Raw genomic sequence first — 21,853 nt, 5'->3', positions numbered from 1 at the left:
GGTGTCCAAGACTTGTTAGGTGTCACTGAGTCTGGGGTCAAACCAATCCTTATTTGACTCAATGAAACTACCATAGTGGCCCTCCTACTTTTAAAGCAGCCGCATCTGTTCTGTAAGAAAGGCCTGAGGAAAACACATGTGCTTTCACTTTTCTTCTGGTGGGAGAATGTGAAGTCCATATGAGAAATGTCAAAAAAAAGAAAAGAAAAAAGATACTAAGAGTAAACTGAAAGTATTATGTTTTATTGGTACCCAAAAAGAAAGAAAGGTAAACCTTAACAAGATTACTTAGCATAGTGTTCACACACAACCTCCAGCTCTTTCATTGACCTGGTTAAGTATGTTGTGTGAACCCAGCAATAGGTTGAAGTTTCTGTCTAGAGTAAATAGAGGCAGATTATCAAATTAAGTGAATGGGCATACAGAAAACATTTACCATACTGAACAAGTATTCTGTCATTAGTTTTATGTTTTTCATGGCATTTTTATAAGTTTTATGGCTGTGTGGGGAACAGCACAGAGTTTGTAAGGGTGTGGATGCACGATCACCTTTGCAACAGGTGCCTGATTGAATTCTTTCACTCCTTCAGGCAGCTGGAAGCTGAAGGCCCTCAACAGGCTGGTCAGAAAGATGAAGGTCTCAATTCTTGCCAGCTGCTCTCCCACATATAACTGCTGACCTATAGATGAGACAAGACATGTTGAAAGGGAAGAATAGCCTATTCCCCAGAGTATATCCCCATCAGCAAGTAAATCTGAAAAGATTTCTAAGAGCCCCAGAAAATTTCCAAGTTGAATCTTAGTAACTTCTAACAGATTCAATTACTAGAGGTGTTTTCTCCCTTTTACTCAGTTTGTCGACACCCCACAGGGTGTCACTAAGAAGGGCTTTAACATCCCTTTGCCTTTAATCCATGCCCTCTGCACATCTCAAAGGGAGATTTGGTAAGCTCCCTGTCGAACAACGCCTCTGTCCTTGTGGTGTTGGTGAAGTGGAGGACCTTGTCCACTATGTCCTCCGCTGCCCCAAGGACAATGAGATTAGGGCCAAATTGCTGATGGTGGATGAACTCAACGGCTCCGATCTCAAAAAATTGAAATATCTTCTTGCAAGTGTGTTTCTAACTGTCAGCAACCAAGCTGCTACTTTTGCTCTGCTTTCATTTAAACTTAGAAAAAAAATATTTAAGTTCTTAGCTGTAGCCTTGGCTTTGTTTTACTGTAACCTTTTTATATATAATACTCCTTTTATACCTTATTGTACAATAATTTACTGTTATTTTATTGTATTTTATGGCACATTATACATAATGACATATGGTTACAATAATAAATTTACTTACTTACTCTGCTGGGGGTCTGTTCCAAAAAACAGGCACTGCCACTAGTAAACAGTGCCTCCTTGCTTCAGATCCTTTAATTTCCTAAAAGTGGGACACTACAAAAAGCTTTTCTCCTGTTTACCTAATATTTTTAAATAATTCTAGCTGGAGTAGTTATCAAGTAGTTACCAGTTATCAAGTAGTTACCAAGTAGTTACCAGTTATCAAGCTATAAAGGGCTTTAGAGGTCAAAACCAGCACTTTCAATTGCACCTGGAAGGGAATTGGTAGCCAAAGCAGGGCGTATTGGAGAGAGACAGTTATTTATTGATTGATTGATATTTCAAATTTGGTCACTGCCCATCTCACGAGGAAGTTAGCATATGGACCACTGTGTTTTGGAATAACTGCAGCTTCCAAGTGCTACGTAAAGGCAGCCTTATGTGAAATGTATTTTGAGTCATAATCCAAAACTTTAGGAAAAACTTCGGTTGGATGCTCTATAAACCGAGCACGTATACTTTACCAAGATTCTGTGCAATGAAAATGCTTCCCTCTTCTCTTTGAAAGATGTATGATTAAAAAATGTAATTTTAATAAATGCTACCTTTTGCTTTGGCTGGAAAATGTGAAGTCCACAAGACATTTTTAAAAAATGAAAAAAGGCACTAAGAGTAAATTGAAAGTAATATGTTTTATTCCCACCCAAAAGAAAACAAAGGTGAAAATTAACAAGCTTACTTAGCATATTGTTCACACCTATTATCTTTTGTTGACCAGGTTAAATAAGCCCATCAATAGGTTGAAGAAGTTGCCGTGTAGACTAAACAGAGGCAGAATATCAGATTAAGTGAATGGGCATACAGGAAACTTTTACCATACTGAAGAAGTATACTGTAATTAGTTTTATGCTTTTCGTGGTGTTTTTATAACTTTTGTGCCTGTGTGGGGAACAGCGCACAGTTTGTAAGGGTGTGGATGCACGATCAACTGTACAACAGGTGCTTGATTCAGTTCTCTCACTCCTTCAGGCAGCTGGAAGCTGAAGGCCCTCAACAGGCTGGTCAGAAAGATGAAGGTCTCAATTCTTGCCAGCTGCTCTCCCACACAGACCCGCTGACCTGTAGATGACACAAGGCATGCAGAAAGGGAATAACAGTCTATTCCTCAGAGTATATCCTGATCAGCAAATAAATCTGAAAAGACTTGTAAGGGCCCCAGGAGATTTCCAAGTTGAATCCTAGTATCTTCTAGCAGATTCAATTACTAGAGGTGTTTTTTCCCTTTTACTCAGTTTGTTGATACCCCACTGGGTGATGACTTGAACTCAGGTTACACTAGTACATAATCTAATGGTACACCATTTCAAAGGCAAAGCTATACACCCCTGAAAAAACTGATCTGGCATGTTTTTCCAGAGATCGGCCTAAAAGAGGGAAGTCACTTTCTCAGCTCTCTGTCCACCAACTTATTCTACAGTGCATCAGGCTACAGCTGGAGCAGAGGGAGGTAGTATGGACATGATCTATAGGATTACTGGCTCAATTTCTTCCTGTTGTAGTTGGATTGGCTATGGAGGAATGCAAGTAGGGGATAGTATGATACTAAGGGGTGGGGCGATGTGATGGGATTAGTGGAGTTGTGTGATAGTGCAATCTTGTACATCTCTTACAAAGCTCTAATGTGGGAGATTGAAATCTTCTTCTAAATTCCTGAGTGTATAGCCTAAGAGGAACTTCAGTCTCTCTTAGTTCTGAAACTAGAAGAAGTAAGGATTCTTGGGTTTCATATTCAGACCACGATGACCTCAGAACTCGGCAGAGGTGGTGCTTCTGGGAATGTATAAGGTATAAGCTGCTTTGGACTCACAGATTTACCTATTCCGAATGGCAGAAACGCTTCCCGGGTGATGAACTTCCCATCTTTGTCCAAAAAATGATTTGGGTTGAATTCTTCAGGTGTCTCCCAGTGTTCAGGATCATGAAGAACAGAGCGTGGGTCTGGGACAATAATGGTCCCCTGTAAAAAAAAAAAAAAAGGTGATTAAACAGCAGTTTCATAAGGTAAACAGGCAAAAACATTCAAACAAAATTCATGAAACATTTGCTCATAGCTTGCCTTTATCAACCCACATTTGTTCATTCCCAAAGAAGTTTCTCACAGCAGTGGCTGCTCAAAAGCTTGGCTTCCTTTCTCCTCTTCCTTTCATTGGAAAAAAGGGCTGGGTCCCTCATTCTTTATCACTCCAGGTTGGCCAAGAAGGAGACATAAATGAAGAAACTTGGCCACACATGACTACAATCCTGAACTTAGGTTCAGCTCTTAATCTCTTATCGTCTTCCTAGAATAAATTTAAAACATTTAGGGTTCTAGCTTTAAAATATGATAGGTGTTTGGATTTAAGCCCGCAACCCCCCCAAAAAAAGTATGCTATTCTTGCCCATTTTATTTTGTGCAACTAAACTGGCAGTTTCTGAGCAAATGGCCTCTGTCCACATGGCATCTGGTGGTTTTCCTTCCATGCTGGATTCCTGGACTGCAGCCTGAACAAGTTTCTCTACCTTTGGGATGTGGTAACCCCTCATCTTCACATCCTTTTTACTTTGCCTGGGAGCCCCATATAGCAAGACATATTTTATTCGCTGCATTTCATGAATCACAGCATTGGTGTAGGGCAGTTTCTTCCGATCTTGATAGGAAATTGACCCCAAGAAGCCAAAAACATCTTCAATCTCCTTCTGGACTTTCTCTAGAAAAAAATCATGGAAATAGAAGCTTCGTTTTCAATATTGTATTTTAGTTATTTATTTATTTCCTAGTTTTAATCCTCAGTAGTACTTTAGGATGTAAAATACCTTCTGAGCATTAAATGTAATCCCATCCTCCTTTTGAGTATCATGAAGGAGTGCAGATTTAAAATGTGTTTCCTGGTCTCTGATTTGATCCAGTCCAAACTGATTCAGAATTTTGATGCAAATTGTTGATTTAGTTGAAAGATTCCATTGAATCTCCTTCAGTCAAATCAGTCTCCAAATTCAATCCCATCCACTTTGGAAATCTGATTCAGTAAAAAAAAAAAAAAGTAATAATTGTCTTGAAAATAATCTGGATCTGGATCAAATTTTTGCACAGCCCTTGTATATTCATTATCATCTCTTCTATAGAAAATTTAGGCTGAAAACAAGTACCAAATCTGAAAAGATTGGTAGATTTCTGCATTTAAAGTGTGTTAAATATTTTCCAGTTTTTAGTTAATCACTCAATATTTTCTTGAGGATAATCCTGCTAAGCTCATGTTCCTGATTATAGGTTCAAGAATCCACACAGAAAAATTATTCTGAAGAATAGATTCGGTTTGTCATTCAATAGCCATTAATTTTTCAAACAATTTCAAAGAATTCCTGTGTGTTTTAGAACCTGAGAGTTGGCCCTTGTTCCCACTGCCCAGATTTCTCTCACCTTGGATGTGGGGATGATTTGCCAAGAGGAGCAGTGCCCACATCAGAGTAGCAAAAATTGTGTCTGTTCCAGCAATAAAAAAATCAAGAACACACTGAGCCAGGTTCTCTTCATTGTAGGTCGAGTTGGGGTCATTCCTGCTCTGATGTTTAAAATGGGAAATGAAAATTACAATGAATTCTATGCAGCTTTCCTGTGGTTATTATTGCTTCTGTGTCACAAGTCACGAGAATAACTATAGTCCTGGTGGTTACTGTATATAGGCCAATCAATGCATTGGAGTAATAATCAGAGTGATATATTCACACTGAGTAAGATACCATCTTAAAGTAGCCCAGATGTGAGAGATAAGGAAGTAGTGTTAAGTGTTATGGTTATCAAATAGTGGCAGATGGAGAGGAAGTTGTCTCCTTGTGTGAGACAATGTAAATAAAAATTAATTTGGAGCAATCTTTATCAGTATAATGCAATTAGCTGAAACTTTGAGCAATTACTATAAACATGCAATGGATGAGGTGGGAGGGACCTGGAAGAAATCATAGAGCGGCCAGAAAGAGTGTACGCCCAGAGTACCTTAGCCAATGGGGAAAAGGGGAAGGACTTGCAATCGGGAATGTATATAATTATGCCGGAGTTTGTATGTGGGTGTGGCTTCCCGCTTGCACACTGTGAAGCCCACCAGCAAATGCTTTTTAATAAACTTTTTACTTTTGGTTAATCCAGAGAGATTTGTGTCGCTTGTTTCGCACACAGATCAAAGAAATTTAGAAGTTCAGCTTTAGAAGAACTTTAATGCATTTTGTTTAATTTTATGGTTGGTTGCCTCATTAAATGTTTCCATGTGGAATGATGACTAATGTATACTTACTAGAGTGAATCACAAAAATTGAGAAGCAAGATTACCTGCATGCTTTCTAATTTAGAGATAGGCCTGTCTGGAGGACAATGAAAACTGAGGTCAACAAAGTTTTTTTTTCTTCATTATATTTCCCTGAGTCAGTTTGTGATTGTGTTTTCTTTTGTCTTTTTTTTTTTGAAGAATTAGAATTTTTAAAAAAACAAATGGATTATAAAAACATTTTTGAAACACTGAATAAAATGTTTTAGGATTTTTTTTTTCTTTACTCCAACTTTTATTCTCTCAGAATTGTCTCTAAAAGTTATATAGAAACACTTTTCTACACAGGATCATTAGAATGGTGCCCAGTGCTGAGGACAATCACTGCATTCCAGAACAATTTATGTTTTTGCTTCCCAAAGAAACAGTGAGAACTGCCCTTGCAGTTTGCACAGGAAGATAAGCCGTCAAGACATGGTGATGCAATGAGTAGCTTGTTCTTCAGCCAGCTTGTTGCAGAACCTGATGCTGCTTCCCAGTTGTCTACAGCTTCTAATTTGGCATACTAAACCTGGACCTTATTTGGAGGTACCTGAATGCCCATAATAGCAGCGACCTGCTTTCTAGTATGTACCAATAGAGGCGAATATGTGTAGCTCAGGGTTGAACTGTGGAGTTCTTGGGGTTCTCTGAGCTTGGTTCTTTTCTTGGAAATGTTTCATTACCCAGCTAGGTAACATCTTCAATGCTAAAATGGGATGGAGTTTCTAATATGTCCCCCACCCCATGTGTCACCTGGGGACACACTGCTCAGCTCTCACAAGCCATCTGGCAGCTGGTTGAAGAAGTCTCACTTGCCATCTGCAAGAGGAAAAACAACCAAGGAATTGGCCTGAATGACATCCTAGCTGAAATATGGAAACTACCTGAATCACAGGGAGGAGAATGGCTTACAGAAATGTTCAACAAAAGTGTAGAAGAAAATGAACTTGCTACAACTGTACAACACTCCCGATTTAGAAAGGCAAAAGCGATGTACGTGACTGTTTAAACTACAAGCTGATCTGGCTACTATGCCAGACAATTTCTGAATGCATACGAGATTCCTCTGAGACTGAATGAAGTCTTTGAGAGCTCCTGGAGCATGGGCTAACTACCAGAGGACTGGAAAAGAGCTGATGTGGTTCCAATTTAAAAATTGGAAAAAAGTGGATCCAGGAAACTATACACCAGTCAACTTGACATCAATACCTGGGAAAATCCTGGAAAAGGTAATCAAGCAGCAGGTTTGTGGGCACCTAAAAATGAAGAGGTGATAACTAGAAGCCAGGATGGCTTTGTTAAGAACAGGTCATGCCAAACTAATCTTATTGCCCTCTTTGATAAAGTGATTAAATTAGTGGACTAAGGAAATGCTGTGGATATTTCCCTTCCATAACAGCTGTGGGGAGGACATTATCAGGCTAGAGACAAGGCTCTCCTGAATTTGGGGGCTGTAATATGATATAAATATGAAGCTGACTTAGGGGCTAAGATTTGGTTATTAGCAAATATATTATGAGAAAATGCAGCAGTTTGTGTTTGGCCTTCTATGTCTAAGATCCTTTGACTTAACATTGATCTAGCTTGATTTAACTCTAAGATTAAAATGGCATCACTGGAGAAACCATAGAGACTCAGTTTCTTTTGAATAGCTATTTCCCAAGAGGATTTGAAGTTATCTGCCAATATTAGATGGGTCAGTCTACTGGGGCTGTGATGTAATTTTAACCAGTAGGTAAAAATATTTATTTATCCAGAGATTAGATTCAAGTTTACTGACTCCTGCTTCCCGTCAAAGTACAGCATTTGGAACACAGAGGATAACCTGGAAGATGTTGCTGATGCAGATCTCTGTGCATTACGAGAAACATAGTCCAGGTAGGCATTTCTGCTTCCTGAAGCTTGAAAAACTATCCCTAGATATCTAAATATCTTAGCTTGCTCAATGGGCTGCCAACCTAAGTTCCAACTTCTCTGCTTTGGGCGTTTGGAAAAAATAAGTATCTTAGCCTTGGTGTAATTTATTATTAGTTCCTCCTCAGCATAGTAATGTATAAGGGATCTCAGAGCTCTTTTGAGGCCAATAGTAGTTAGTGACAGAATTACTGCATCATCTGCATACAGTAATAAATTAACATTTCTTTGGGCTAATTTAGGAGGATGAAAAGTAGAGCTACTTAGATGAGGGACCAATGAGTTTATATAGTAGTTGAATAAAACTGGGGCCAATACACATCCCTGACTGACTCCCCCCCCCTCTTATGGGTATTTCTGTCAGGCCCAGCCCAGGGACAATGATGAAACAGTCCAGTCAAGTACAGTTCCTTTATTGGCTTACACCTTATAGACAGAATCTTGCCAAACTAAATCTATACTACAGCAACTAGTGGACATACCCTGTGAGATTCTAGGGAGTGGCTATCCTGGATCTCTTACTCTTCTCATGCTCCCCCTGTGGACTGTGTTGTCTTTTGCCTCCTCCCCACTCCTGGAATGCACCCCCTCCTTCCTGATAGCCTTGATCTCCCACATCACCCTCCTCTTCGTAGATACATTCGATCACAATTTCCTTTTGACACGTCCTTGGTTACTGCACCTGACCTTCAATCTTGTAATCTCTTGAATGTTACTGAACAGCAGGAGTAGATGTTTGTCAGTTGTGGTATTTTTAAATTTATGCCACAGTTTAGTTCCAGATACTGTGTTGAAAACTGACCTAAAGTCAGTAAGTGCTGCGTAAAGGGATTGTCCTGATTTGTGGGTATACTTTTCTACTAGATGTTGCAGCACCAAAGCAGGTGCCTAACATTGATTGACCTGCTCTAAATCCAGCCTGTTCATCCATCGGAATGTCTTCAAATTCAAGCCAATCAGTTAGTTTTTCCTGTAGTTGTTTAGCATATATTTTGCTGGTCTGCTGATCTGACTTAACAAACTGACTGGGCAGTAGTTAATTGGATCATCTCTCTTGCCCTTCTTATATATTGGTGTTATAATAGCCAAGGCCCAGTCCTCTGGTATCATGGCCGAATGATCTACTACTGTGAAAAGTGAAGCTAGCACTGAGATCCACCATTCCAAATTATTTTTTATTACTTCATATGTAAGAAAATCTGAACCAGGGGCTTTCCCTGGTTTGGACAGTTTAATTATAGTTCTGATCTCTGAGCATGAGACTGGGGGCCAATGGGGAAGAGAGGCCACCTCCAACTCCAAGTCTGCTAGGAAATTCTTCACTTGACCATGTAGGGTGACAAAATGGTGTTCCCATATACTGGCTGGTATATGCGGTGAAGAGCTATAAATACTGTTAGAAAAATATGGGGCTACCAACTTCTAGAAGTTGGCAGGGTTTTTTGCAAAGGCAGCTACTATCATACCCTCATAGCTTCCCCCCCCCTTTTTTTTTTACAAATTGACTATTTATACTGTTTTTTGAATGTCACTCCAAAGTTGAACAAGAGCCAGGAGTCTCCTTATATAATTTAAAAAGGCAATTTAGAGAATTCCAAGCTTCACGGCATTCGTCATACCAAGTATGATGTGTTCTTGGATCACGCCTAACTGTAACAGATTGGGTGGCTGTTAACAGTGATTGAAATAGTTTGGTTAAGTTATTGAAATTAGCCAATATGTCATCTAACTTACCCTCCACTATTGCTGAGTAAAGAGACTTGGCTGGTTTGCTTCTAACGAAGTTAGTGATTATTGCTGCTTGCTGAGATGACCATTCAGCATGAGTGTGACAAAGATCATCAGCCACTGTTGCAACATGGCAAGAAGGTAAAAACAACCTATCAAAGATTTTCAGGCACAGAGTAACAGGAAAGTGGTCACTTTCAGATCAACTGACAATTACAAACTTAGATAGAGAGGGAATTAAACTCTGAGAGATCTAATAGAGAAGGTTTGGTACCAGCCCAGTGGGTATACTCAGCTGGGTAATCATCACTAATAGATCCATTTAAAATTACCAAATTCAGTTTTGTAAAAGTTTGAACAAGACAAAACCCTTTATTATCACCAAATACATCCTTAGCTTGGTGGCATAGAATAGAGGATGTTATTACAGAAGATAAAGGCTGGTAATGAAATTTAGCAAACAGTGATTTGTTGTTTGCTCCAAATCTTACATTAAAATTGCCAGCAGATGTTAAATGTGCTGCAGGGAATGTAACCATTAGATCTTCCACATAGGTATCTATTTTATTCCATATATGTCTTATCTGTGATTGTATGCACAGGGATGGAATATACACATTAACCAAAAGGATATGGAGTGGCTGTGGATTGGAGGCCCCTCTGTATCTGAGAATTTACCATCTTTGGTTTCAGATGGGGTTGCACTGCCCCATCTAGGAGTCCTCCTGGACTCACGACTCCTGCTTGAGGAGCAGGTGGCAGTCGTGGCCAGGAGGGCTTTTGTCCACCTTTGTGTGGTGCGCCAGTTACACCCTTTCGTGGATCAGGAGGCTTTCAGGTCAGTCACTCATGCCCCGGTCATCTCTTGGCTAGACTATTGAAATGCGCACTACATGGGGCTACCCTTGAAGAGTATCCGGAAGCTACAGTTGGTTCAAAATGCGACCATGAGGACAATCTTGGGTGCCCCAAGGATGGCACATATAACACCTTTACTGAGGGAACTGCATTAGATGCCATTTTGCTTCTGGGTCCAATTCAAGGTGTTGGTTATCACCTTTAAAGCCCTACATGGCATGGGGCCAGGCTACCTGAGGGACCGTTTCACCCCCACCACACTAACCCATCCCACCTGGTCAGGCAGAGAGGCACATTGCGGACCCTGTCAATGAGAGAATGTTGGCTGGCAGAGCCCAGGAGGAGAGTCTTTTCTGCTGTTGCCCCCACCCTTTGGAATATTCTCCCCCCAGAGATGCAGTGGATCCCTACCCTCCTGGCTTTCCAGAAAAGATCTGGCTCTGCCAGCTTGTGTCAGTCCTGGGGGTGACTGGCACTCTGATGACTGTCCTGAGCTACTCGCCAATTCCATCAATTCTTGGAATGTATTTATTATTTATTTAAGATTGCTTTTGTATTGTATTTTAATTGATTTTATCTTCTCTGTAAACCACCCAGAGTCACTTTTTAATGAGATGGGCAGTGACAAATTTGACAAACAAACAAACAGACTCCTATTTAATTGAAGTAGAACTGCCAATGCATACCAGTCTAATGGCTGCAAACTAGTTATTTGAATATGTAATGAGGTAGATATTAAAATACCTAAACCCCAGCAAAGCCTCCCATGTCCTGCACCAGGCACAGCTTCCAGTGTGATTGTCTTGAACCCTTCTGCTAACAATTCACCTGCGTGCCATGTTTCCTGGAAAAAAACTGTGTCATAGCTGGAGATATATGCCAGAAATGTTAGATCTCTACTCCTGGATTTCTGTAATGGATGGCAGGAGTGGGGAAGATTCTGGAATGGAAGTTCAAGGTTGTCAGGAGGGGGGAGAGACATTCCAGAGCAAGCGCCTCCTCAGCCCACAACAAGAGTGTGGGAAGATGAAGAGGATGAGGCTGGCCCCTCCCTAGAGTCTCACGGGGTATATCCACTAGTTGCTTTAGCATAGGGTTAGTCTGGCGAGATTCTGTGCATTAGGTGCAAGATAATAAAGGAACTGAACTGTACTGGATTGCCTCGTTGTTGTTCTTGGGCTGAAGCTGGCAATTTCCACCCTGCAGTATTCCAGGAAATGAAAGAGAGGGGAGTTATGACATTGGTTGAACATCGTACAGTTTGGCCAGGCAAAAGTATTGCTGTAGACAGTTCCTGGTTATATCCTGCAACTCTTGCGCTGCCAACTGCTGCATTGAAACAGCCTGTATTAAATGTCCAAGCGCCCTTTAGTGAAGCTAAGATAGGCTCCTGTGAGTGCTGATCTGCAATCTCTGTAGTTTGTGGGGTGAGTTCACAGCTCCCGGTGGTATGTCCAATTCTTCAGTGGTGCAGTCTGGTTGTCCGTCTGTCTGACTGCCTGTCTTCAAGGGATGCTAGAGCTGAATTCATATTAGTACTCCTTTTGCAGCATTCTGCATGGGACACAGAGGCCAAATCGATTAGTGGGGCAGCTGTCTTGTGCATTGTGGTTAAAGTTTGCATAAGATCCTCTAACTTCTTCAGTAAATCTTCCTGTTCACCACCTGGCAAGGCTCCAAAGGTGTCAATTAGTTCTGCCTCCAGAGGCTCAGCTGCTATCTGTCCTCCTCTCACTACCTGAAATTGCTTATCTGAATAAGCTTCTCCCAAAGACAAAGCTGGCTTGTTGACTTTGCAACTGGCAGCAGCACTCCTTGATTCTCATTTAAAGTGCTGGCAGTCTCTTGACACAGCAACTCAGTAAGTGGGGAGATCTGAGTCTCACAATATACATGCCTTGGAAATATTAAGAAAGTAGTCAGCGTGGGTTTCATTTCAAGGAGCATACTTTGGATTACAGGCTGCCTGAATGTCAGTAGAATTCATTTACAGCACATCTTACTAGGAGGCCACTCCACCGAATGTAAGTCAACTGCATAGTAATGACATCAAAGTAACTGGCTTAGGGAGTAATGCATTGCTTTCTTTGAGCCCCACCATCTGCTGTTGAGTCTATTAAGGATAATTTGTAGATAAATCTGATTAATTTGCAGCACTCAATTATTCTGACTTTGATTTTCAGCCTTTCCATCTCTCAAAAGTTGAAGGACAAGTTTTTTTGTGGGGGGTTGTTCCCTTTTCTCAGTCAATTCAGCTGTAGAGTCTTTATGTTGGGTTATAACAGTATGAACGTTTTTAGATCCAGAGCTTTCTGCTTCGGCAAACTGAATTAATTTATTGTGAAGGGACCAAGTAAATACATCAAAGCGCTCTTTCAGTGAGTTCACTTTCACTTTTGTTTCTGTTAGATAATCAGAAACTGATAGCACAGTCCGCGCTCTCAGTAAGCTTTGCCTAGATACAAATTCTGTGGTCTCATCTTTAGAAACCTCTTCCTGACAGCTTTTTGTAGTAAATGCTGCAACCAAGCATGCAGCTGGTTCAGAAGAGGAAACTGTTATATCTGAGGTGCCCAGGGAATTTAGTTCCTCACTGTGGTAAGTGGGGTGGTCTACTACACTTTCATCTTGTGAGTCCCAATTCAACACATCATATCTATTTAGAGTGGGCCTCAGGCTTAGTTTACTGATAATATGCTGGTACTGTCATTACTTACATTTTCGTCCACAGACTTCAATTCTTATTGAATTCCATGAGGTCATCTATTTTTTTGTGGCTTGGATGGTCTGAAGAATGTCTGCATGCCAGAATTCATTCTTTGTCATTTCTTCTTCTTTCCCATCCTGTAATCTTCTTTTAACGATAGTGTATAAACAGTTCTTACCCAGTTTGTTTGGAAAATGGTCATATACAGTTGCGCACAGGGACCAGTAGTTAAAAAGGGATTAACCTGATAATATAGAGTAAAAATAAAAATTGCCAGAGCTCTTTGACAGCTGGATGCTTTCACTTTGCTATCTTGGGTCCCTCCCCCTGGTACAGGATAGGCAGGACCTGGCTCAACAGTAGTGCCTATGAGAGGGATCTAGGGGTCCTGGGGGACCACCTCTTAAGTATGAATCAGCAATGTGCTGCAGCTGCCAAAAAAGCCAACACAGTCCTGGGCTGCATCAACAGAGAGATGGAATCAAAATCAAGGGAAGTGATAGTACCTCTCTACACCACAGTGGTGAGGCCACATTTTGAATACTGGGTTCAGTTCTGGTCAACACAATACAAAAAAGATGCTGAGGCCATAGAAAGAGGGCAGAGAAGAGCAACAAAGATGATAAGGGGCCTGGATGCTAAATCTTATGAAGAACAGCTAAAGGAACTAGGTATGTTTAGCTTAACAAAGAGAAGACTGAGGGGAGACATGATAACAGTCTTCCAATACTTGAAGGGCTGCCATAGGGAAGAGGGCATCGATTTCTTCTCCATAGCACCTGAGGGTAGGATGAGAAGCAATGGGTAGAAGCTGGTCAGAGGGAGATCCAACCTGGAAATAAGGAGGAATTTTCCGATACTGAGAAATATTTAGCACTGGAACAGCTTGCCTCCTGGAGTTGTGGGTGCTCCATTGCTGGAGGTTTTCAAGAAAAGATTGGACAACCATTTGTCCAAGATGATATGAGGGCTCCTGCCTTGGGCAGGAGGTTGGACTAGAAGACCTCCAAAGTCCCCTCCAACCCTATGATTCTATAATCCTATGATCACCAACCTTTCACCAAACCAGTACAATTCATGAAGAACTGTGCAACAACCAACACAATACATGCCACCTGCCTATTGATGGAGAAGCACCATGAGAAATAAACAACCATGCCTAAGCCACTCATTGACCTAGAAAAAGCATTCGATCAAGGACCACATGACCTCATCTAGCTATCACTTAAATTATACAATGTATCTGCTGAGTTCAACTACTGAACCCCAATGTTATCAGCTCAGTAAGAAGTGGTGCTGGATGCTTGAGCATCTTTTTCATCCACAAAGGGACCAAACTCTCACCATTGCCCTTTCTTCTTTGTTTGGACACTAACCAGAATCCTAAAATCACAACACCCGTGGATGCTATTATATGCTGATGATATCATCATAGACAGTGAAACATGAAGCAGCCTCGAACAATTAGGGCAAAGGTAGAAGATGTGTCTTAATGGTTTAGGAATAAGGGTCAATATTAAGAGTGTATAACTTGAATGTGCTGACCAGACCAATGGGACACTCAAGGCCGATGGTATCAAATCAAGCAACGTGACCCAGTTCAAATACCTGTGGTCATACCTGACGATTGATTGTGACACACTACTGGACTACCATGCCTTGTGACTGTAGAGACACTGCAGACCATGTGAAATGGTGAGCAGAGTGCAAAGTAACTTCACATTGATAAAAGTTGCTTTAAAAAAAAAATTTCTGGGTCTTTTTCTGAAAACATTGGAGAGGAGGAGTTTTTTTCCTTATTTCAAAATATTTTACATTTTTACTTACAGTCAAGGCTGTGAAAGTATCTCTCCTTTTCCAATCATTTCAGGGACTGAGTCAAGTATGAATTAATCAAAAGTCCCTACCCTGTTAATTCTTTTCTTTCTTAATGGAATTTCTTTAGAAAAAGGGAAAAAAGTAGGCAAACATGAGAGGGTGACAAATAGAAGTAATTGATTTTCGTCTCCCCCCATGAAGAATCTTCCATGTCTAAAGAGAGCAGAGGTACAATATAGCTCTTATTCAGAAGCAACCTGAATTTGGCATGGGGTAAATTCAGAATGGGAGCTGAATGAAAAAGAAAAAAAAATCTAAGATGAAGGAACACAATATCAGTAGTTCCTCCTGTTTACTTATAGGAAAGAATGTACTAATTTCTTGCCCATGTATTGAACTACAAGAAACCCATATCTTCTCCATCTGAAGAAGATAGTGATCAATGAAATCTTGTGGCTCATGCAGAGAGTGGAATTCCTTGTGTTTCTCTATTTCCTCCATTGCAAAAGAAACAATCAAATCTGCAGAAGCCAGGACATCTTTGTGAGGCCCTGGGAGGTAGTTCATTAACCGTGGGAACAAATCATACATCTAATAGGAAAGGAAGAGCAAAAGTGATTGATTGCTTGATTGATTTCACACCACAATTATAGAAGACTCTCAGTAGCTCACTGTAACAGACAGCACTTAATATTCAAACACAAATAATACAAACACAAATATTAAAACATGGTAAACAATACATGGTGTCAGACCCCAAAAGTGCCCCAGAAAGACTGCTTCCAACTTCTTCTAGAAAGCAGATAATGTTGGAGGCAAATAGATTATTATAAAGCTATTATAAAATTTACTTAATGTCTACAGGAGCCTTTGTAAATATGCTCAGCTGTGGGTAACTGAGCTGTGATTTAATAAATTAGCCCAAATTGATTCACGTGCCAGAATAAATAATAAATAAACTGCATGGGTTGGATTTTCCCAGTCTGTGGTCTAGTATGTTTGAATTAGAACCTCAGGGTAATCTTTTGGATCAAAAATGGGCATCCCTAATTAAAAAAAATTCAGATGCCCCCAACCCTGTTAGTGTTCCACAAGTAATTGAAGACCTGATGTTTCCAAAAACATTAGACTTGATCGATATTTCCCTGGAGGATGGGCTGATTTATGGGTTGCCTGAAGGAGCCACAGTATGGATTCATGGATAAAAGGACTATTTAGTGCTATTCCAAGATACTATGCAGAATGATAGTCCCAATACAGACCCACCCAGAGTTGTGTGAGTGGAAAGGAAAGGCAGTTTGTGAGTACGTAAATATCTACCTAAAAAAGTGGGCAGATCTTGGACCTAGTGAATCTTGACTTCAGTCAAATGTTTACCCATCTTTCACATGAGATCCTAATGGAGAAGATGGTGAAATATGGGTTGGACATTGGTACAGAGCTCACTGAGATGACATTCTGACATACAGGTAGGAAAAATGAAAGGCATATAGTATATATGCATTATGGGAGATGATACAAGTGAAAAAGATCTAGCTGTCTTCTTGGATCACAAGCTGACCATAAGCCAACAATGTAATGCAGCTGCTGGAAAAGGAAATGTAATCCTAGGGTAGATCACCAGAAGTCTAGTATCAAGATTAAGAGATATCATTGTTCCTCTTTATTCCTCTTTATTCAGACCCTATTAGAATATTGCATCTAGTTCTCTACAATGTCCTTTACAAAGAAACTTAGGAACTAAAGTGTATTTGGGGGGGAGCATCTGAGATGATAAGGGACTTGGAAGGAAAAACTTAAAAGGAACCATTGGAAGCAGTAGCTATGTTTAGCCTGGAGAAAAGAAGACTGCAAGGGGACATGATCACTGCCCTCATGTATTTGAAGGAGTGTCACATAGAAGAGAGACAGGATGATTCAGAGTTGTTCCAGAAGACAGGAGAGAGACAATTGGTTTAAAGTATGTTAGAAGGTTGGTGCATGTAGACATTTTTATATATTAAGACATTTAGATGTTTAAACATTTATCTTTATAATAAAAGCAGGCCTAGCAAAATGCCAATATTCCCTTTCCTGTATGTATGGTTAACTGTATTTTAGATTATCAAAAGGTTGCATTTTTGAGGATGAGACCTTTAACACTTTTCAAAATCTCAAGGATGTGTTAATTGCTGACATGGTTTGCCTCTTCCTGACTGGAAAGGCAGCAACTCATGTAAGCAGATAAACTGTCTTGACCTGATAGTCTCTTCTTGTTCAGATGACCCCTCACAAAGAAAGATAAGCGGTCCTGACCTTGTTTCTTAGGGATGTATGTTTACATATGGCTGTTAACACTCAAGGCGATAGAAATTAGTTTACATACAGAAAGGAAGAACCTTATTTGGCATCAGAGAAAGGGGTCCTGGGTAAGGGGAGGAGTATGGATCAAGGTAACTGGCTTTGATTGGATCAGAAAGTCATGACATCTTAACGTGGGTTTGAATGTAACAGAAGGTATATAAGGTACTGTGGGGAGGGGGCCCAGCGCGGCCGCCCACCTAACTGCCTGCTGTCATTGCTTCTGCACTTGGGTGAAGAATAAATCTCCTAACTTCATGCAATTTGTCAGTGTCTTTACTCCCGGCTCAGAAACGGACTTGGTAAGATAACTTTTTCTTCCAACAAGTATAAGGAAGCAGATTTTGGTTGGGTGTCAGGAAAAAATGGTAAGAACTGTTCAATGATGGACTCACCCAGGAATTGGTGGACCATCTTTTGCTAGAGATGTTTAAACATGGGGTGGATGGCTGTCTGCTGGTGATCCTGAAATGATGGATTCTTGCACTTTGGTGCAGTGGTTAATGCACCAGCCTAGAAATTGGGAGGCTGTGAGTTCTAGTTCCAACTCAGGCACTAAGTCAACTGGATGACCTTGGGCCAGTCCCTCTCTCTCAGCCCTAGGAAGAGGGAACTTCCAAAAAACCTTGCCAAGAAACTTCAGAGACTTGTCCAGGCAGTCTCAAGGAGTCAAGACTGACTCGAAGGCAGACACACATATACTGGGGAAAGGAGTACCCTAGACGATTTCCAAGCTTCCTCCAATCCTTGCATTCTATGATTCCATGAAAATACTGGTGAAAACATAAGTTTTTGGAGATCTTTGTCTCTTTAGTTGAAAACTTGACTCGCCGTATGGAAAAAGTCATCAGTGAATTTCACAACAATTTGAAGGGCTTGAATTAGCTTCTGGAAGTTTTCATCTTCAGGAGCAAACTGATGTCCAAAACTCAAAGCACATATGACATTAGATAGTCACTGCTGTTTCCAGGTGTGGCTTTTTGAAAGAATAATTCCTGAGGGCATCAGCAGACAGTGATAAATTATTTCTTGTAACATTCATGTTAAAATACAGTTAGGTCTAGTTCTTGCCAAAAATGTCTCTGGATTTCAGGTGGGAATACCGAACCCTTGTGACACATTGTAATTTTTCAAGATTCTGGCCATGTTATTTTTATTTTTTAATTATTTATTTTGGGAGTCACATGGACACTGGGAGACAAGTGTATGACATTTTTGATAGTCCTAGTGAAACTGATAAATGTTCAGAATCCAGATATTAAAAAGCAGACTCAAAACAATCTTGTGGACATTAGATCATGTATGTCTGACAGTAAGGATGAAACATTTGAGTACAAGGGGTCAGAGAAAATATTGCAAAAGCAGAGACTGTTAGCTTCACTGCTACATGGCAGAATGATTATAATTCAATTTGGGCTTGGAAAAAAATGTATTGGAGGTATTGATAAAAGGAAGTATTGAATAGGGGAAGAGAGACAGCTCAATATGTAGAAGGATAATGTACACAAAAACACACACACATACATTTCAGCAATTGGTATTGAAAACAAATATATTATGAAGTTGATTACAAAAATTCAAAATTATTAGCAGATAGATTGAAACATTAAAGCCAAATTACTGCATTAATATAAGACTCTAAAAAGCAATTCACTACTAACTTTTTAAAAAGGGATGAATTTATAATGTTACCCAAATGCTGCTTTTCTGTGCAATATTTTTGGAATAGCCTTGTATTGCTTTGCCAACTCCCTATTGTCTTTAGGAGTCTATCAAGAACCAACAGTTCATGATTTTGTTGATTTAATTTATTCTGTTATTTTTATTGTTTCCTTCTCTATTTTATTGTTATTTATGTTGGTATTTTGGGTAGATGTTTAAATTGTCATCTTGTAGTCATCATAAGCTGCTGTGAGTAAATTGATTGTGGTGGGGTATAAAACCAATAAATAAACAATTAAGTGAAATAATTAAATTGAGGAAGTCAGTAAATACTTAACTATATTGGAACTTTCAGATTTATCCACATATAACCGTCTAAATTGTCTGCTGTTAATGACAGTAACTTGCAGCTTGACTGAGAAATCATCTGACCTCTGAAAAAAGGCTGATGACAATGTCTTCCATTTCCAGGTCAGGCACCATTTCCTCTGAGGTGAACATTAAGTCTATCCTGTAACTGCCAATATGACCTGGGGCTGAGATGACCTGGGAAGGGACAATCATTCCTAAGGAGCACTGGACATATCCACAGGTTTTCATAGTTGAAAACCCCAACCCTTACGTTCCCCAACAAAATGTACCCAATCAGGTTGTTCATCTTCCACTATATTGTGTATGGATGAGGTCTTATTCCAGAGTGACCTAATATTCACCAACAGTAGCCTGAGAGCAAGGCTACTAGCAGTCTGACCTCCATACCCCCAAGAGATACTGGTCCAGAAATGGGAACCTGCACCAAATTGCTGGTCACAGTTATTTGGGCATGGCCATTTCTAATCATACTTCCCTGTGCCAATTACCATCGAAATCTGGCCCATACCACAAAACTCTCCAAAAAGTTCATCTGTTTCACCCCTACCTTTTCTATTCCATCCTATATACACCTGGCTTCCCCAATTTCAATCAAATACTATCATACTAAGATCGAGAGAAGGTTGCTATCTTCCAACACTACAGCAGATTATAAGCATGAGTCCTCCAACAGCCACAGCAGAAGGAACTGTTTTCTAGAGAACAAGTTGGGAAAGTATACAAAAGTGAAAATTCAAACTTTTGCAGAGGAATATTAATTTTGATTAACAGTGTTCCAAATCTGTGGCAGAACAAGAAATAAGTGATTTTTAAAATACTGGCAATTAAGTATTTTAATAAATCTTACGCCTTAATGAATTATTATGGTCTTGCTATGGATTTTGTAGATATATTACATAGATGTTTTGAATATCATTTTACTTTGGTTTTGGGTAAGGTAATTAAGGTTGCAGATTTTATTCAAATTTTAGATCTTTTATTAGCTTGGAATAGAACCCAACTATGGAGTCCTTGGGGTTCTCTGAGCTTGGTTCTTTTCTTGCATATGTTTCATTACCGGCTAGATAACATCTTCAGTGCTAAAATGGGATGGGGTTTGCTCTCTATTTATATGCTGTGGCCTGCCTTGCCAGTGCTGGTGGGGTTGGGGGTTTTGTTTTGCTCCTCTGGTAGTTCCTTGATTAGAGTATTGTTTACTGCTTGATTCTGTGCCTGGTGGTAATCTCTGCTTATCTGGGTGATGATTGCTGCTGAGGCGATCTTCTGGCCTTTTGTCTGTTTTGAATAGTATGTAGATGCTGTTTATCTCTATGTGTCTGTTAATTGCTGCCTTGTCTGAATACCAGGTTTCCAAGAATTCTCTTGCATTTTTTGATTTGTGGAGAACCCCAAGGACTCCACAGTTCAACCCTGAGCTACACATATTTGCCTCTATTAGATCCCAACTAACCCTAACTCTTGTACATGGAGAGTACTGAAAACTTATACCTCAGAGTTATATTTGTTAGATATATCCTATGCAAAAAAATATGCTTTTTCCCATTCCACATCAGAGCTCTTCTCATATTACTAAATGTAATAAGAGTATGTCCTCATAACATCATCAATAGCTACAAGCAAGAGTTATCTTTTTTCTTTCAAGTTTTTAGTTCTTATAAACCAGATGCAGCAAGAGTTGGAGTATTTTTTTTCTTATGTCATTTTGTGAATGTATTTGATGTGTGGGATGACTTTAAGGCATATACCATATTTTTCCGTCAATAAGACGCCCCCATGTACAAGACGACCCCCACTTTTCCAACCCAAAATTAAGAAATCAATATTTGAAAGATAGTGCAGAACATGGCTGGTGTGGGTCTTCCGGGCTGTGTGGCCGTGTTCTGGAAGTTTTGTTTCCTAACGTTTCGCCAGCACCTGTGACCGGCATCTTCAGAGAGCAGGAGCACAGACAGGAGCAGTTCTCTCTGTGCCCAGGATGAGGTGACCCTTTTGTGGGTATTTATAGAGATCTATAAATGTGGCCATCGTATTCTGGCCGTAAAAGCCTTCGACAATACATAGTGCAGAACACATTTTTATTTAGTAATTAGCATTTACCTGATATACTCGGTGGGAGGAGGTCCAAACCGTCTCTCTGCAGCTCTATTTCCAGGCTCTTTTGCATAACTGATTACATTCAGTCATGAGTGAAACTGCCGATAACTTGTCTCTGCAAACAGACTTCCTCTAATTGGTTTGTTCAGCATCAGCTGACGTCAGTTACATAAGGCTTGTGATTGGAGTAAGTCTGTTTGCAGAGACAGTATGGACAGTTTCACTCATGATTGGAGGCTCGTGATTGGAGGAAGTCTGTTTGCAGAGTCAAGCTATTTCACTTGTGATTGGAGGCTAGAAATAGGAGGAAGCCTGTTTGCAGAGACAAAGTATGGGCAGTTTTACAACTGTGGAGTTCTCTCCTCAGCTTACTTCCTTGAATAAGACGCTCTTCAATTTTTAGGGTAAGAATTGTAGAAAAAAGGACTGTCTTATAGTCGGAAAAATACAGTACATTTAAGTGGATTTGGTAAAGCAAAAACAGATAGGGTCAAGAATGGATAGGTGATCAATGAATGTAGATTCAATGGATCTGTGTATGTTCAGTATGAAATTAGTGGCTTTAGGTGGGTTGGTCATATAGAGGGAATTGGTGAAAATCAAATTTGCAAAGCAAATATATGAAGGAAGAGGGAAGAGGTCAAGAGGAAGGGGAAGATGGGGAAAGTTGGAGTTGGATGAAGTTGATGAAATCCTCAG

At 40.1% G+C, this 21,853-nt stretch overlaps 1 protein-coding gene across 1 annotated transcript; it reads right to left on the bottom strand.

The window, feature by feature from the left end:
- Positions 1-2,044: 2,044 nt before the first annotated feature.
- LOC107326602 (cytochrome P450 2K6-like) lies at positions 2,045-21,260 on the bottom strand. The gene is made up of 5 exons (XM_088131774.1): positions 21,158-21,260; positions 4,782-4,923; positions 3,884-4,071; positions 3,200-3,341; positions 2,045-2,443 (listed from the first exon to the last, which is right to left on the bottom strand). The coding sequence occupies exons 2-5, from the start codon at positions 4,822-4,824 to the stop codon at positions 2,229-2,231; spliced, it is 588 nt and encodes a 195-aa protein (XP_087987900.1). The 5' UTR covers positions 4,825-4,923; positions 21,158-21,260; the 3' UTR covers positions 2,045-2,228.
- Positions 21,261-21,853: the final 593 nt, after the last annotated feature.

The sequence above is a fragment of the Python bivittatus genome, unplaced genomic scaffold, assembly GCF_059951505.1.
Source record: "Python bivittatus isolate LINGU-HERP-01145 unplaced genomic scaffold, Pbiv_v1 ctg000980_np1212, whole genome shotgun sequence".
NCBI lineage: Eukaryota > Metazoa > Chordata > Lepidosauria > Squamata > Pythonidae > Python > Python bivittatus.
Note: the sequence above shows the minus strand (reverse complement) of the source record. Positions and strands in the feature narration are given on the sequence as shown.

Coding starts and splice junctions, on each gene's coding strand:
- LOC107326602 (XM_088131774.1), bottom strand. CDS start 4,824: ATGTGGGCACTGCTCCTCTTGGCAAATCATCCCCACATCCAAG. Junction 3,342..3,883: donor GGGGTTACCACATCCCAAAG/GTAGAGAAACTT, acceptor TTTTTTTTACAG/GGGACCATTATTGTCCCAGA. Junction 2,444..3,199: donor GTTTCTGCCATTCGGAATAG/GTAAATCTGTGA, acceptor TGTCATCTACAG/GTCAGCGGGTCTGTGTGGGA.